Below are 16419 nucleotides of genomic sequence, written 5' to 3'. Positions count from 1 at the left end.
TACACCACTTTGGTGTTCATTTTAATACCTGGCTCAAGTCAAAGTACAGTTGTTTGGACAAATATAACAATGACAACAAAAAAGAGTAAGATTTTTTTGGAAATATGGATATATCTGTCCATTTTATATGATGTTTATCCTCACTAGGGGATATATATTTAATTTGTATATTATTTTCTGTTTTGGTTGATACCTGTAAGTCTGCTCTTTCTCAAACGCCTTTCACCAATAGTTTCATCACTGCCAGCTGTTTCTAAGCACATTTTTCATCTTCTCTTCCAGATTTTATTTAGTCAGCGGTGGGGTGCCCCTCATCATCTGTGGGGTCACAGCAGCTGTCAATCTAGACAACTATGGCAGCGGGGAGCAAGCGCTATAGTAAGTCGACGTCTCACACATTCCTCTTCTGTGACTTCTATTTGAACAAGTTGAATAGTAATAATGGAAATAGTTTTCCATTTGAAATAAGCGAAGCGTGAATATTACTTCAACCAGCCTTTAACAGATTTAGGGTCATGACCTCAAAGGCATCCCGAGTCAGCTGCTGTTGATAATGCGGTAAGGCACTCAATCGTTTTGGCAAAGGGCGTTCTGAATCCTAGTTGTTGTAGTAAATAGATTTTGTTAGCTGTACATGTCAGTGTTTGCAATGCAGCGGATCCCCGCACGTCTGACATTCCGCAGTCCTGCAAATTCACACATTTTTGATCTCTGTAAATTGGCAGTTTTTTCCATGTTTACAATAATAATTTTTTTTTTTTTTCATCAAGCTTTTAGATTTGGCACTTTGTTTGGAAGCCCTTGAACACACCGTAGTTGTATGCTGTTCTATAAAAGCAGTGGTGTCCAAAGTGTGGCACAGGGGCCTTTTGCGGCATAATATGAAATATAAAAATATGTATATATGGTAATGGTAATTGTTTTATTTCATGTGAACATGCATCAGATTACAATTGAGTGCATCCCATAATCAGTTCCCAGTTCCACATGTCCAAAAGGAGTAGGAAGAATTAAAAAAAAACAAAAAAACAAAAAAAAACCTTAAACTGTATTATGGAAAGCAGGAAGTGAACAAATGTAACAGTTACTGATTGTAAAAGTACCAGATGGAGGGGTAGGATTTAATTTAAGCTTTGCTAATGCACCTCGTACCGAAGTACAAGGTGATACAATACATGAAATCTAAAGCCTGGATCCCATTTGTTTCTACTTAAAAAAAAATACAGTATTATAGTACACGCTGGCAACAAATGACTTATCTTGTGGGAAGCCAATCGTCAATAAAATCAATTGACATTTCGACAGTCAACTGTCAAATCAATATGGGACATGTAATTTGTTTCCAAATAGGGGACGATTCCGATTTGGGAGGGACGGCTGGTCTAACTGTGTATTTGTAAACTTTGATTTCTGACTGAAAACCTGCTTTATGATACTGACAAATAGTTGCGAGCATTAATATGTGATTATGTGTATGTTTGATGCAGCTGTTGGATGGCATGGGAGCCCAGCCTGGGAGCGTTCTTCGGCCCAGTGGCCCTCATCTTCCTGGTGACATGCATTTACTTCCTCTGTACCTTTATGCAGCTGAGGCGCCACCCTGAAAAGAAGTACGAACTCAAACAGTTGACAGAAGAGCAGCAGAGGCTGGCCTCCATCGACGTGCCAACTCACTGCCAGCAGTCGGCCGAGCCTGGCGCCCTGACAGGCCAACCCGCCGGGAGCCACTGCCCTGCCGGCTGCCCGGGCGTGCCAATTAATCCCGCCCTGCTGGCCAACGAGCACTCCTTCAAGGCCCAATTACGCACGGCGGCCTTCACTCTTTTCTTGTTTCTGGCCACTTGGACTTTTGGGGCGCTGGCTGTTTCGCAGGGTCACTTCCTGGACATGATCTTCAGTTGCCTCTACGGTGCCTTCTCCGTCACCCTCGGTCTCTTCATCCTCATCCATCACTGTGCCAAGCGGGACGACGTCTGGCATTGCTGGTGTTCCTGTTGTCCGGGACGACGAGGCAACGCCTGCCCCGGTGCCCACGGACAGGGCCAAGCTCCGCCCAAAGTCAACGTGAATGGAGATACGCCTGCGCACGGCCACGGTCACAGCCACTGCCACCACGATTCTCCGTGTAAAGCGGTGATGAGCTGCAGTCACGGCGGTGTCAGTCACTGTAAACACGCCGCCCTCCCATCCTCGCAAAATCACGTAACATGCCTGGCTCCCGTGACTCCATGTTGTGCCGCCCTGCACAGCCAGCAGCTCATGGAGGAGGAACCCACAGCTACACATGTGCTGCTGCACGCCGATCCAGAGGGTTACCGACCAGGGATCCAGTTGCACCCCTGCTTGAAGAACAGCACCAGGACTAAAGGCCGCCACTTCAGCCGCCGGTCCGGTTCCGGTGTCTGCGGCGCGGCGAGCGAGAGGGAATACGCCTATCATATCCCTTCCAATGTGGATGGAGGCAGCGTCCACAGCTCACACACTGACAGCCCTCACAGCACTCACGAGCGCCACACCCACACGTGTCCGCATCTGGTCCACGAGGGCCTCCATCACACGTGTCATGCGGCGGCAGCAACTGCACACGAGGCCCTTGCGTGTCATAATCCATGCCACCGGCATATGTGCTGCGCCAAGGCAGACCTTTTCCCTTCTCTGTGCCCGGCGGAGGCAGCCGACGCCGGCGTGTTCCTGTGCGGCTGCAGCAAAGCGGCCGAGGAGGAACCCATCACGCATCACCATATAGAAATGCACGGACCACGCAGACAATCGTACCCCCAGAACCCGCCCAATCAGAACGGGATTCTAAAGGGTGCCGTGCACGAGGGACTGCTTTACACCTCGGACAGCACCGGGAATATACGCACTGGACCCTGGAAGAATGAAACTACTGTGTAGTCTAAGGCGGTGCGGCGGCTCGCTTCGTACAACTTGTCCCCCTTTCGAGAAAGACCATAATAAACATTTGAATCCGTGTGGGATAACGTCCGCATACTTGTTAGTGCTGTTTTACTAGACAGAAACCTGATACCATATAAAGTTCTCACAAACATCAAGATTTCTAATCACCACAGATCTCGCTATGTATAAAACAAATTGAATGGCCATGTGTGTGAATATGTGTGTTAGTGCTCAAAGGTAACAAGCTGCAAGATTTTTTTCACACCATCCGACAAAATTAACCAAAACCAAATGTTTTCGAAAAATAAACCAGCAATTTTAGAGCCAACAAGTGTCAACAAAATGTGAATATGTACAAGAAATCCAACACGACTATGCTATGATATTTTTCTTCTTGTAAGAGAAGATCAACAACAGCAGAACCTGACTTTGGCGAAGACTTCGGACCACTGACATCCCCAAAAAATATGTCTCACCAAGCACAGAATTAAGATAAAGCATTTCTTTATTTCCAGTGTTTTGTCATTCATACGTTGCTTTTAGAAAAATTGCCAAAGCATGCAGGCTTTGTCCACTCCAACACTGTAAATGAATATCCATCTTTATTTGATTTGCCTTTGACCCAGTAAGACTGCTGCACTTCATCACGTGATATAACTCAAGCCACGGTTTGAGTTATAGCCTGAGCGTTTCAGGTATCGATACAATTTGAACATAAAACTGCACTTTTGGGGGGAATTTTGCTCATCATCCACAATCTGTGAATTGTCGATGGCGGCCTTATGAAGGCTTTATAGGCGGAATAAGAGAATCCTAATTTGTGCATTCTGAAAAACTGGCAACACAGAATGCATTAAAAAGGGAAAGATGTGTTTTAGTGGATGATGGGCAAAATTGCTGAGGAAGTGAAAAAGTCTCACAATATTTTTTATATGAAAAATGGAATATATGTTTTTTTGTTTTATAAAAATAAGAAATGGGTTAAACACATTTTATTTCAAAATCAGTTGGACATTTGCCCAAAGAATCCAGTATTGAATTTCAGGAGATGTGTATATTTTATTTGTCACCACAAAGGTAAAAATGGGCTGTTTATCTCATGTTTATTTGTAATGAATGCTGTTTTTGCTGTGTGGATAATCAGAAACTCCACAAAAAGTAGAAAGAAATAAATCTAGTATGTATAATCTGGTCGCAAACCCCGCTCTCGCAAAATCACTTTGGCATATTGTGTCTTTCTCCATAATGTGCACTTTTGGCTGTATGTGTTTAAAACTGGTTCCGGATGAATTATTTTCTACCAGATTTAAGATATTTAAAGTTCAATAAATCTATATATATATATATATATGAAGAAAGATGTATGGGGAAATACTGACCTTTCAATTTAATACTCAGTATCTGAGTTTAGAAGCGTCTTTTGTTTTCAAATGCCTTTGTATGTGTTGTCATTTTAGTTGCCATCACCTTCGTTAAGTATGCAGACTTCCTGTGTTGTGAGACTTAACCTGTTATATCAGAAATAGAAATGCACTACCCATGCTAATGTCCGGTCTGTCAGAATGGACTTTGTCACTTTCTGTGCGATTGTTTGGGAAATTTGTGTTCAGCCAGAAATAATTGAGATTAAAAATGTGACTTTTGTAGAAAAGAGAAGAAAGGCAGTCATGTGATGCTCTCTTTTTTAGCAGACAGTCTTGAAACAGTGAAACAAAAAGCAGTTGACTTCAAAGATGATGCATGGATCTCATTCACTGCGGGGGCACTGGAGTTTTTTGCACGGTTTGGGACATAATGAGATATTATGGGCCAAACTGAAAAAGTGCTAAAACATTGTCCCACATCCTTAGATCCTAAGGAAGCCAGTCCCTCTGGCTTTTGACTGCCGGAGATGGATTTGTAACAGTATCACAAGGTATAACGCGACATTTCAAACAATTTGAACTGAGCGAACACTATTTGCTGTATGATTATATTTGCTAAGTGTTTTGTTTCCATGTGTTTGGTGTCATAGTGCCCCTGTAGAGCCCCTTCTATTGTCAGCGTTAGCGCATACTGTCCCAAATGAGCATGATGGCTTTGTTTCGGGTCACCTGGTGGCTGCTTGAAAACTGACCTGTGGTACTGTGACAAAACCCAAAGCCAGTTTCACTTTTTTCTACATTGACACAGATTCCAATAAATGTATTTTTTCACCATGCAACAACATGGCTTGGGTTTGTGACTCGGCTGTGAATACGTGTATGTGGCGGTGAACGTGTGTGAAGTAAAAACACAGTTTTGTTGTCTCGGTTCTTGCTCGTGACGGAGATGTCCCTCAGAAGGATCTCTACATGCATGTTTGAGTGAACCCGTTGTAGATAAGTAGACCCATGCATGAACCAGTGAGTCTTTTGAAGGTTTTTTTCTTTTAAATGGTAATACAGTTTGCACGGTGGCGTAGTGCTTATCATGTTGGCCTCACAGTCGGGAGTTTGTGGGTTCTTATCTCTGTGTGGAGTTTGCATTTTCTTCTTTCTGTGTGGGTTCAAATTGTCCATATAGATGTGAATGGTTGTTTGTCCTGCTCTGCGATTGGCTGGCGACAACTTCAGAGTGTACCCCACCTTTGGGTATAATTCAATTTTGAAAGTCGAATGTATTCATTGATTCATCATACGGTTCAGGGTAAAGCGAATACTGCAAGTGATTCAGTTATATACATATGTGTGTATTTTATTAGCAAGAATAATAACGTCAAAACTACATTTTCTGTTCCAGGCATGACAGAAAATAATTGAGAATCACTGGCCTAATGGGGGCCTGCACAGTGGTAGAGTGGTTAGAATGTTGGCCACACAGTCTGGAGATCGGGTTCAAATCTCTGTGTGGAGTTTGAATGTGTGGGTTTTCTCCGGTTTCCTCCCACATTCCAAAAACATGCTAGGTTAATTAGCGACTACAAATTGTCCATAGGTATGAACGTGGGTGGGAATGGTTGTTTGCCCTGGGAATAGCTGGCCACCAGTCCAGGGTGCACCCCGGCTCTCGCCCAAGGTCAGCTAACAAGAGTTATATTACGTTATTCATCCTGACTGTGGCTGCATAGATCACACTGCATTCTTTCACCCAATTATCAAGCTGGTTTTGTATTTACAGAACAAAATTACGTTTTTAATTAATTTATGGGAGCACATTCGAAACCATGAAATACACGGAATGCTGTAAACTGAAAATGATGGTCTAAGGCAGGGGTCAGCAACCTGCGGCTCCAGAGCCGCATGTGGCTCTTCAGCCTCTTTATTGTGGCTCCCTTTGCGATGCTTGAATATTTTTAACACCCGAGTGGGGAAAATGCATGTCTTTTGTAATGAGTTTTAAAAAATCCAACTTTGTCTGAGACCATGAATGCATCCTGAGTGAGTTCTGACTGCTATCCAGTTCAGTACATGAAGAAAAACAAGTAATACTTACCTACAAATCTAAAAAATAAATTCGAGATAATTTAAAAACAGCGGCATGGGAACTTGTTTTTACGTTTACAGTAGTTTACACATACATTTATGTAAGTTTATCTCCAAAACTAGCAAGAGTACTCCAACTCGTCTTTTCTTATCTGAACTACTTTGATACCCCCAAATTCCCTCCAATGTTGTTTTAAACATACTATATGTTTTGCGGCTCCAGGCTATTTTTCTTCAGTGGGCATTGGGTAAAATGGCTCTTTTCATAGTAAAGGTTGCCGACCCCTGGTCTAAGGGTTTCAAATGTTAATCAATTTGGCCCAAATCCTACTGAAGTTGATGAGGAGTACCACTTTTAACACCACCCAAACAATGGCTGCAAAGATTGGCTTCACCAAAGGATGATGAATTCCAGTTTGGGAATGACGTACAAAAAAAAGTTTCAACGAAATCCAATTGAAATCTGCCCATTGCTGAGGTGAAAGGTGATCAGCGAATGCAGGCACATTGGCACCACCGGACCAAGACCACAAGAGTGTTTTCAGTTGGCCTGGAGCAGTGCCACATGACAATTGCCCTTCCTGGAGCTGACTGTGCCCTGGGAGGAAACGTTGGGGTCAGGACCAAAGAGAGGAAATCGGTGGCGGACCAAGTGCAGGCCAACACAGGTGGAGGTGGGTTGACTGGGATTTGATGGCCGTTCCCTCAGCAAGGCTTATGAAACCTTTGGGCTTCACAGGTTTAAACAATCGTACAGTCCAACATGGAGGCAGCAGAAAAGACATCAGGATGGGGGGCATAAGTCCATAAGAGTTGGAAGACCCGGAACACCCGTTTAAGCCAGGAAACACTCATCATGTGTCCAGTTGTGTATCAGAAGAAACTCAATTGAATGACCTTGGCTTAGTTTTTCGCCACATCCTCTTCCTGATGCAAGTATGTGGAGAAGTAGTACAACGGGCACATGCAATATAAATAATAATAAAAACGAACAAAAAACACAGTATAAACAATGTATTTCACAGAAGGTGCGTTTCCCTGCATTCACCTCCACCATAATGTTGGATGTTTACTACGATAAATGTCATCAGTATTACTGTACTCCCTATGAGGGAATAGCAGCTGTTGGATACTGGAATGACGTTCATGCAATTTTGAGGTAATGCTTTTTAAAGGAGGGAATCTAGTTGAATAAATGTGCCTTCAAATTGCATGAATGTGGATAAAAACATGGGCTAGGCGTACATAAGCCTACTCCTTTTTAGCTTCATTACTGTGCAATGATGTAAAAATAATATTACTCATAAAGTGATAATGAAGAAATTTCACAGTTTCACTTCATCACTTTCTCAAAAATATATTCATTCATAAATCATGGTGATTTGTCATTGGATAATGCCTATGAACATAATTGCATATTTCAATAGTAATATTCAATAGTAATCTTATGTCCTATTTTGTCTGCTATATTTGATATTATGAATGTAAAGGTCACATAGGGATGTTATTTCATGTCTAGAGGGCTCTAACAATGCTAAAAACTGTATTTAGAAGATTTTAAACAGGTTTTCTATGCTATAACTACAAATATATTATATTCATAAACAAAATAATTTGCAGAAATTTACATATCATTCACAATAATTATACACAAATAAGGCAGTAGTGACTTCTAATAGTAATCTTGTGTCCTATTTTGTCTGCTATATTGGGTATTATGAGTGTAAAGGTGACTATAGGGGTGTTATTTCATGTCTAGAGGGCTCTAACAATGTTAAAAAACTGTATTTAGAAGATTTTAAACAGGTTTTCTGTCACAATCGGGCTTCACCCCCTCGTGACGGCTCGTTTAGTTCCTTCTTTGCCTCTAGTTTTCCCTTCCTAGTTCATGCCCTTATTTTGTATTCACTTCCTTTGTTACTCTGTTCTGTTTTCCGTTGATTTCCATTTTCTCCCGCACCTGTTTTCCATTTGTGATTCCTATTTAGTTCAGGTGCGCGTTCCTTTGTTTGTTCATTGTTCATGGTTCATTGCCATGTTTGAGTTTGACTTGTTAGTGCGTCATTCTGCTGCATAGCATAAATAAATATATTTTTACCTGCATTTGGGTCCTTATCTCTGCATCCTGGGGTCGAACCTCAAAACTCACAAGCCGGAATGTGACATTTTCTATGCTATAACTACGAATATATTTTATTTATAAGCAAAATAATCCTAATTTGCGGAAATTCACTTGTCATTCACAATAATTCCTTCGATATTTAGGTTTTAGACTTAATGCCATTTTTGAGAGCACTCAAAAGTAGTTGTTGGAATACAAAACATGCCTGACGCACGTTTGGCCTGCTGATGTGTTTAAGAATAAATCCGCAGGAAAGGCATCTGTTACACCGAAACCGGTTCTTGTTGCACAGATGCGGCCGTGTGCTCCAATTACCTGAGGTTTAATTTCTCACTGCATGAAACAGGCTAGTAAACATGAGCACGAGCTAAGAGAGGCCAAGTGAGAATGTGCCTGTGTGCTCAGGCGAAGACAATGTATTACGCCTGTGGGCATGCATGAGTAATCAGATGTGGAATAACAAGCAGGAAATTCACACACAATCTCTCCACTTCCACAACAATGCCGGCACTGCAGAGAACCGTACGTATGATTGAGCGGCTCATTTTTGAGTCTCTTTGTGGACCAATCTCTTCACACTTGCAAGGAATGCTTTTGTCTTACATTGTTACGAAGAAGAAAAATTGCTTTGAGTTGGAGGAACGGCATGCAAATGTATTATGTCTCCTGTTAATGTAGACTAATGTATGCTTTTTCTAATCTTAACCCATAATCAGCTTTTTGTCGGCCCTGTTATCCCAGCTGTACGCCTATTGGCTGCCTTCCTCTCTCGTTTTCATACACACGTTTTTTTCCCGATAACAAAACGCCACTCCTCCCTGCCTTGGCAGACATGACTCGTGATAGAAGGCTGTGATCGTCATGCTAATGCCGTCCTTGACTTAAATAACATCCTCTTGACTCGCAGGCAGGCAGGCAGGCAGGCAGACGAGGCATGGGTAGTAGATTGAATGGAAAGGGGGAGAAGAGAGCGAGAGGGATAAGGATTTTGGAAGGGTAGTTTGAGGCTTACGAGGGAGAAAGACACACGGGGTGAGGTGGAAAGATCAAAGAGGAAAGGAAGGCAGGAAGTCTTCCCGGTTTTTGATCGTATCCTCGCATAGTTTAGTGGAAGCTACGTTTCGTGTGTGTTAGGGGGGGTGCTGTAGGTTTTAATGTGAGGGGGTCAAATACCTTGTGACTAATAGTAAACAAGGTTATAGGATTATGACTGCCTGTGGTACTGCAATATGAATTTATGAATTCACTGCACAAAGTACAGTCGATTTATAGGATCAGTCATGCATCCTCAGACTCACTTGTGACTGGGCTGCATGGTGTATAAGTGGTTAGCATGTGGGCCTCCCAGTCAGCAGATTGAGGGTTCGATTCCCTTTAATTCTCCCTTTGTGTCTCCCACATCCCACAAAACATGCATACTATTTTTAAATGGAGACCCTAAACTGGCTGTGTCAGCTAGTATTGAAGTTGGCTGGGATAGGCTCCATCTCACCTGTGGATCTAATGAAAACGAGGTTGCAAAGAGGCTTACTAATTACTGCACATTTTCCTCTGCTTGTCTTCATTCGAGTTGCAGGGGCAGTAGTTTCAGACTTCCCACTTCCTGTTCCACCAGAGGGAAACCAAGGTGTTCCCAAGCCAGATGTGAAACATAATCCCTCCATCTTCTCCATCAAAGTCCGCCCCAGGCCTTCAAAATAAACATCAAGTAAACAGTTGGCAAAAAGTAATAAAGCGTAAACATAAATACCCTTAAAAAAATTTTTTTTTTTGAGCTTGGCTGTGCCAAGAATGTTGCTTAGTTTTTTATTTTATATATTTTTTAACAAAACGTTACCAGGCTAATCTATTCGTCTAAGTTACAACTGCACCTGAATTGTGGTGGTTGTTGTTTTGAAAAACATTAATTACAATTTCATTCATTTTCTACCTCTTTTCCTCACAAGGGTCGCTGGAGCCTATCCCAGCTGTCTTCGGGCGAGAGGCGGGGTACACCCTGGACTGGTGGCCAGCCAATCACAGGGCACATATAGACAAACAACCATTCACACTCACATTCATACCTATGGACAATTTGGAGTCGCTAATTAACCTAGCATGTTTTTGGAATGTGGGAGGAAACCGGAGTACCCGGAGAACATGCAAACTCCACGCAGAGATGGCCGAGGGTGGAATTGAACCCTGGTCTGAGGTCTGCGCGCTAACCACACGACCGCCGTGCAGCCCCTTATAACAAATTGAGACAAGAATATTTCCTTCCGCCTGTTTTGCTGCCATTGGCTCCGACTTAAACGTCTTCATGCATCAAACGCTTTGTGAGCGTTGCAATGCCTACCAAAAGCTAAGTGAATATTACTCCACTGTCAAAATGAACGACGAGTGCTGGATTCGCGGCGAGCCAATAGCTGCCAATCTGTGTTGTTGTTAGTGTATGACAGTGATCCACCGTATCATCCCTGCCTCCCCCCGCAGCCTGTCTTTGTTATTTATAGCTTCCCCCACTGATGACGCAACCCTGTACAACTGCAAAGGAGCAAAGACTCATGTGATGGTTTTATTGCAACAAGCCAGTGGATTATAGGGGCCTTAGAGGCTGCTACAACCGTCTGTTAACACAACAGCCAAGCAGCCCACCTCCTCCGTTGCGCCTTCTGTGGGGAAAGCAGGACAGCTGGGGAAATGACCAGGACGAGGTGCACTGATATGTCAAATTTCATTTTTACACATTCAGGAAGTGAAATTACAAAAAAAACCACAATGATCATGGATGATTCTATTCTGCAGTATTGGGTTGGAAAAAGTCATTTTCATGATGGTACATATCGTTTTAATGCTCAAGTCATAAAGATTTTATTGTATTAACTGGGTAGTCGTGCAATGGCTTTTAAATTAGTTTCCATGAACATAAAACTTCAACATGTCCACCGTTTTTAAACTAAGTCTATAATGACTATTCATTTTTTGGAGTTTTCATAAGTGTTTATTGCACAATGAAAGAATAAATTTGCCTCTTTCACTTTTATTGTATTTAAAATGTCCCCAAATGAGCAAAACTATAGTGGAAATGTAAAACTTAACATTTCTGGCTTGCAACAGATTTACAAAATAGTCACTGGCTGGACAAACAGTCAGCAAATGGAACAAGAAGCAATTCCTTCTATACATTAGCACCACCTGGTGGTGAGAACGGCAATGCAGTATAGAAAGGCACAAGTCATGTATGCTTTTGCCGCAAGCCAGGTTGAACAGAGGTCAACTAACACTGTGTAAAAATAAATAAACAAATAAATCACACACCAGAACACACATAATCCCTGCAAGTATAGTGCAAAATAGAAATTTCATCATCCAGGCCGAGGCCCTGACTTGACTTTTCCACATCAATACTTTCCTGCCAGTCTCAAAATATTGTTTTGCTCAGGGGTAGTAGAAAATGGCTGATGCGATATGAGAGCGGTATGATGTTATTATGTAATCATTGCGTTCATGAATCACTTCCTCTGCCATCTGTTATATTTTGCCAAATTTTAATGTTGGATTCCAACCGTCTTTAATGGCCATTTTGTTTACTTCATCCATGTGCCTTCAACCATAATCATTTTTACTTTTCTGTTTTAGCATTCAGGAGAATGGACTCTGCATGTTCCTCAAAGAAAAGATGATAATGACCGGCGTTGAGAGTAAAAATGATGCCATTACTAACACAGTTATTATTTTCAGAAATCTCATTTATTGCTATTTCAAACATCACAACACCGCTACCATTATGAGGTTTAGGGTTAGGGGTTAGGGTTGGGGTTGGCGTTAGGGTTAAGGTTAGGGGTTAGGGTTGGGGTTGGCGTTAGGGTTAAGGTTAGGGGTTAGGGCTGGGGTTGGCGTTAGGGTTAAGGTTAGGGGTTAGGGTTGGGGTTGGCGTTAGGGTTAAGGTTAGGGGTTAGGGTTCGGGTTGGCGTTAGGGTTAAGGTTAGGGGTTAGGGTTCGGGTTGGCGTTAGGGTTAAGGTTAGGGGTTAGGGCTGGGGTTGGCGTTAGGGTTAAGGTTAGGGGTTAGGGTTCGGGTTGGCGTTAGGGTTAAGGTTAGGGGTTAGGGTTCGGGTTGGCGTTAGGGTTAAGGTTAGGGGTTAGGGTTGGGGTTGGCGTTAGGGTTAAGGTTAGGGGTTAGGGTTTTTTTCAGTTTTTTTCAACTTGCTTCTAATGCGCTATTCGGGTCACAAAAAACAAGGGAAACCTCACACACACTCAACAGGGGCCCCAGGAGCACCCAAAAATGGCATAAAATGCCCAAATTTTAGGGCGTCAATTTTTGACAAAAAACATTAGGGTTGGGGTTAGGGTTAGGATTCGGGTCAGGGTTATGGTTAGGGTTGAAATGTTTCACAATATTATACAATGATTTCTGTATTATTATACTCAACACAATATAAACAATATAAAACAAAACACTTTTGTTTTTGCTCCCATTTTTCACGAGATAGACTTAAAGATCTAAAATTCATTCCAGATACCCAATATTACCATTTCTCTCAAACATTGTTCACATTTCTGTCTAAATGTGTGATAGTGAGGACTTATCCATCCCTCCTCACTGGTGTGCCACATCAAGATGCTCATCAGACACCATGATACGAGGTACGAGGTGCATTATTAAAAACAAAAAACCCTAAACTGTATTATGGAAAGCAGGAAGTGAACAAATGTAACAGTTACTGATTGTAAAAGTACCAGATGGAGGGGTAGGATTTAATAAGCTTTGCTTCTTCCTACTCCTTTTGGACATGTGGAACTGGGAACTGATTATGGGATGCACTCAATTGGAATCTGATGCATGTTCAACCATTACCATTACCATTACCATTACCATTACCATTACCATTACCATTACCATTACCGTTACCATTACCATTACCATTACCATCATTGGTACATAGGTGTGCCTTAGACTTTCCACAGTAAAAGGACACCCTGAAATGTGCTTTTTTTTGTTTTATTGGGTGTCTGGGGACCAGAACCAGTCAGTATCTGGTATGAACATCATTTGCCTCATGCAGTGCAATACATCTTCTTTGCATAGAGTTGATCAATCGTCAATTGTGGCCTGTGGAATGTTGGTCCACGTCTCGTCAATGGCTGTGCAAAGTTGCTGGATATCAGTGGGAACTGGTACACAAGCACATCCCAAACATGCTGAATGGGTGCATATTATAATAATAATTAGTATTTATAATAAGAACATATATTGTTTACCGTTTACCATGGTTCTCCACTACAATTAGGAAGCTAAAAGACAGTCTGTATCATATAACGGTCGTTAAAATAAATTGTCATTTACCCTTTTCATTTGAAAAGATTTATTGTGGGAGTCTTGTTTCTTTTGAGGCCCGTAACGTGTTCTATGTGGATCTGTTCCCATGATGCACCAGCATCAGCTCTTTAAACTTCTAAGACAACTTGATATGCCATGAACAAACAGAAGATTCCGATTCTGCATACTTCTCAGGTAAACAATTTTTTATGCAATATTTGTTCCCGCCGCAAATGTGACTGAACATATTATTCTCATCATCACTTAAATGGATTGAATTGAAGTCCCATGGCGGAACACAAGAGTCCACGGAGCGTCCTTACCAGATGACCTAGCCACCTGTTTACTCTCATTATGGAGGACCAGTGGCTCTTCTCTGAGACCCTCCTGGATGGTCGAACTTTTCACTCGATTTCTAAGACGAGCACAGAAACCATGCAATGTAATCTCATTTTGACTGCTTATACTATGATCCTGTTATTTCCGTCACAGATAACGAGAATAGGTGAGGGTAACTACAAATGTCGTACCGAGATGCCCCTCCATTTTTACCTCACTCAAGATCAAGACCCCGAGATATTTGAACTCCTTGACGCATTATCTTTCACTTCACTCTTTTCCAATGCAGGACAATGGACTCCGATTTGGTGTGTCCATTTATCTTGGCAGCGTCTTTGCTCCAGTGGGAGTTAAAAATCACGGCTTGCTGTGTCACCTACAAAAACCTATCTCACCTATCTGTGTGTGTGCATAATTACAGCAAAAAAATCCAATATAACCAACCCAGAATAACAATGTCATCACAATAGTGATGCAAAACAATTATACATCAGATTGCATATAATTCCTGCTCATTTCTGCATCATTGCAACAATTCAGTCATTCCCGATGCATGTCATTATTTCCATATTCACAGTATATCAATGGAAAGATCAAATCTGGTCTGGTTTAATTTTCCACTTGGCCAACCAGGATCAAACAGTCTGCTTTGTTATCAAGTAATAAGACAATAAAGAGATTGCATCAATATCCTGGCTGCTGTAAAAACAGTATTGTCATATTATCCGAACATGCCATGATGAGCAGTTAACAAATCTCAAAGTGTTTATTTCCCTCCTGCCTGGATCGAGTATCTCTATCACTGCCGAACAGGCACAGAGCGCAGCCAGTATCCCGGTCCCCACACCCAAGGCCCTTCTGGCACTCAAACAGCCTTTCTACCATTGCCAGCACACATCATATTCAAGCAGAGTAGCCAATTAAGAGGGAAGAGTTTTTGGACAAATCATATTCATCTGCAACCAAAACAACTAATTACACAGGGCTACACAGCTTTAACTATTATAGGGTAACATTAAAAAATAAGACTTGGTCATTTACCAAACTGTGAAAAACAACAAGATACAAGCAAAGGACAGAGTCCAAACTTGATTTGTGATCATTTAGTGAGATTTTGGATTCAAAGGGATCTTTAGAAAATGGACTGGCCCTCATTATCCATGCAGTGATGCCTTCAATGGAGCTCTGTTTGGAACCCAGAAGTACCATGTGGTGCGTGTGGTTAGCACGTCTGCCTCACAGTCAGGGCTCTAACCTCTTTATGGAGATTTCCTCCTGTGCTTGCTTTGGTGTACTTCGGGTGATTTTCAGAAAAAAACAAAAAACAAAAAAAGACATTCTGACGCATTTTGCAAATCTTCTTTGGAATATCTGTGAGGAATTTGCAAGTTCATGATCATCCCCCTTTACTCATGTTTTTAATGTTACTCTGGCTTCACCCCACATCCCCAAACATTCATTCATTCATTTTCTACCGCTTATCCTCACAAGGGTCACGGGGGTGCTGGAGCCTATCCCAGCTGTATTCGGGCGAGAGGCCGGGTACACCCTGGACTGGTGGCCAGCCAATCACAGGGCAGATATAGACAAACAACCATTCACACTCACATTCATACCTATGGACAATTTTGGAGTCGCTAACTAACCTAGCATGTTTTTGGAATGGGGGAGGAAACCGGAGTACCCGAAAAAAAAACCATGCATGCACGAGGAGAACATGCAAATTCCACACAGAGATGGCCGAAGGTGGAATTGAACTTGGGTCTCCTAGCTGTGAGGTCTGCGCGCTAACCACTAGTCCGCCGTGCAGCATCCCCCAACATGTTAGGTTATTTGAGACCCTAAATTAGCAGTAGTTGTTATTGTCAGTGCGGATATTTTTGACTGGCGTCAGGTCCGGGGTGTACGCTGCCTTTTGTCACAAGGTCAGTTGGTATAGGCTCCAGCTCACCTGTGATCCGAATGAGGAAAAGACCATAAAAATAAAATGAGTTAAATGAGCTTTTATTTTGAAATCCTACATTTATCTGCTATTATTCAGACGTGATGTAAATTATGTATCAAATTTGTTTATTTTTAACATTTTTTTACGAATGACAATACGAATGACTCTTTTTTTATTTTATTTGGGCAAATATATGAAACATTAAAGTGCATTCTTACATCAATCAAAATATAACTTTCCATTATTTACATTTATATTCAACTATCTGATGACAAGCCCAAAAAGAGTAGGCTGAAGCAAAAGCTTATAAATGCCTACCCCTTTTTGCAAGATATAATCATGTTCATACCACAGTCCCCTGTTATTATT

General features: G+C 41.9%; 1 protein-coding gene across 3 annotated transcripts in view; it reads left to right on the top strand.

The window, feature by feature from the left end:
• adgra1b (adhesion G protein-coupled receptor A1b) overlaps nt 1-5221 on the top strand; it is a 146840-nt gene extending 141619 nt beyond the window's left edge. Inside the window, exons 18-19 of one of the 3 annotated variants that reach the window (XM_058055964.2) lie at nt 283-378; nt 1488-5221. In XM_058055964.2, coding sequence (XP_057911947.2) covers nt 283-378; nt 1488-2898 — 1507 coding nt within the window. In that variant the 3' untranslated portion in view covers nt 2899-5221. The remainder of the gene's footprint in view (nt 1-282; nt 379-1487) is intronic. The other 2 variants (XM_058055982.2, XM_058055992.2) reach the window with 2 other exon arrangements.
• The last annotated feature ends 11198 nt before the right edge of the window (nt 5222-16419 follow it).

Source organism: Doryrhamphus excisus, linkage group LG10 (assembly GCF_037039965.1).
Source record: "Doryrhamphus excisus strain RoL-2023G ecotype Guam linkage group LG10, RoL_Dexc_Guam_v1.1, whole genome shotgun sequence".
Classification (NCBI taxonomy): Eukaryota; Metazoa; Chordata; class Actinopteri; order Syngnathiformes; family Syngnathidae; genus Doryrhamphus; species Doryrhamphus excisus.
Note: the sequence above shows the minus strand (reverse complement) of the source record. Positions and strands in the feature narration are given on the sequence as shown.